At 31.0% G+C, this 1,203-nt stretch overlaps 1 protein-coding gene across 1 annotated transcript in view; it reads right to left on the reverse strand.

The window, feature by feature from the left end:
* Positions 1 to 32: 32 nt before the first annotated feature.
* Positions 33 to 1,203, reverse strand: part of LOC119593732 (zinc finger protein 513-like) — a 2,896-nt gene continuing 1,725 nt past the window's right edge. Inside the window, exon 2 of the mRNA XM_037942742.1 lies at positions 33 to 932. Coding sequence (XP_037798670.1) covers positions 570 to 932 — 363 coding nt within the window. The 3' untranslated portion in view covers positions 33 to 569. The remainder of the gene's footprint in view (positions 933 to 1,203) is intronic.

Genomic DNA, 1,203 nt, shown 5'->3' on the forward strand with positions numbered 1-1,203 from the left:
TGTTAAACTAAAATGCTATTCTTAAGAACTCAAAAGAACATATGATCTGCTTTACATTTATATTTTTGTAATATTAAAATGTAAATATGAATGCACTGACTAGATAAAAACATCAACAAAATTAATCACCTAATAAAACTGATTAGTGATTAGATAAATAAAACGCTAGTACTTTTATTGAAATATAAATATTTTTTGTTTGTTGATACAGAAGACTATAAATAAAAAACAGGATTTTTTTTTATTACTGTGTAGTTATTTCTGGTTCATGAAACATGACACTTTTGTCAGACTCATTATGGGATAAATTATTCCATAATAATTCTCTTTACGTTTTACCTAAAAAATACATTGTCACATCATACATGTACATGCTATGTGTATATTCATCAAATAATAAATTCCTAATACAATTGTAGTCTACATTTCAATATGCATTTAAATACAAGAAAAGGAATGATTACAACTGCACAACTGTCTCAATTTTAGGTGTGTTTATGCATTATCTACTTCATTAATCCTTATTAGAAAGAAGTTTCTTTGTAAAATATATAAAACATAGAAAAATATCACTGACTGTAATTTCCTACTTCATTCCCACTGTTGTAATGACTTCTCATATGTGAAGAAAGGTGAACTTTCTGAATAGCTCGATAAGGGCAATATGGGCATGCAAATGGTTTTTCGCCAGTGTGGGTGAGAAGATGTCTTTTCAAATTATCTTTTATCGTTGTCTGGTAACTACAGTGAGAACATGAGAACGGTTTCTCTCCAGTATGAATTCTTGCATGTCTTATAAGATTAGACTTGACTATAGTAGAGTAGGCACAGAAGGAGCAGTGGTGCATCTTGCTAGTCAGGGTGTAGGTCCTGTCAACCTCCTGAGGTCCTCTCCGTCCTGGCCTTGGATATCCACCCATCTCCGGTTCTACCTGTTGAGGACGCCCATCTTACAATCAAGTCAATACTTTGCTGATTCAGGAGAAATACTTATAAAGATACCAGTGCATTCTACAGTGAGGTATATCATACTTGATCCTACTATATTTATACAGAAACATAGTGATACTATGAGTAAAACTACACAAAATATTTCTACATAAAACTAATTTTCATACAGCTTTATCATATATACTTTCATAGTATTTCAATATTTTTCAAAAAGTAAGTTCACAGTATTATTTGCAGTACACCTTACTATAC

The sequence above is a fragment of the Penaeus monodon genome, chromosome 32, assembly GCF_015228065.2.
Source record: "Penaeus monodon isolate SGIC_2016 chromosome 32, NSTDA_Pmon_1, whole genome shotgun sequence".
NCBI lineage: Eukaryota > Metazoa > Arthropoda > Malacostraca > Decapoda > Penaeidae > Penaeus > Penaeus monodon.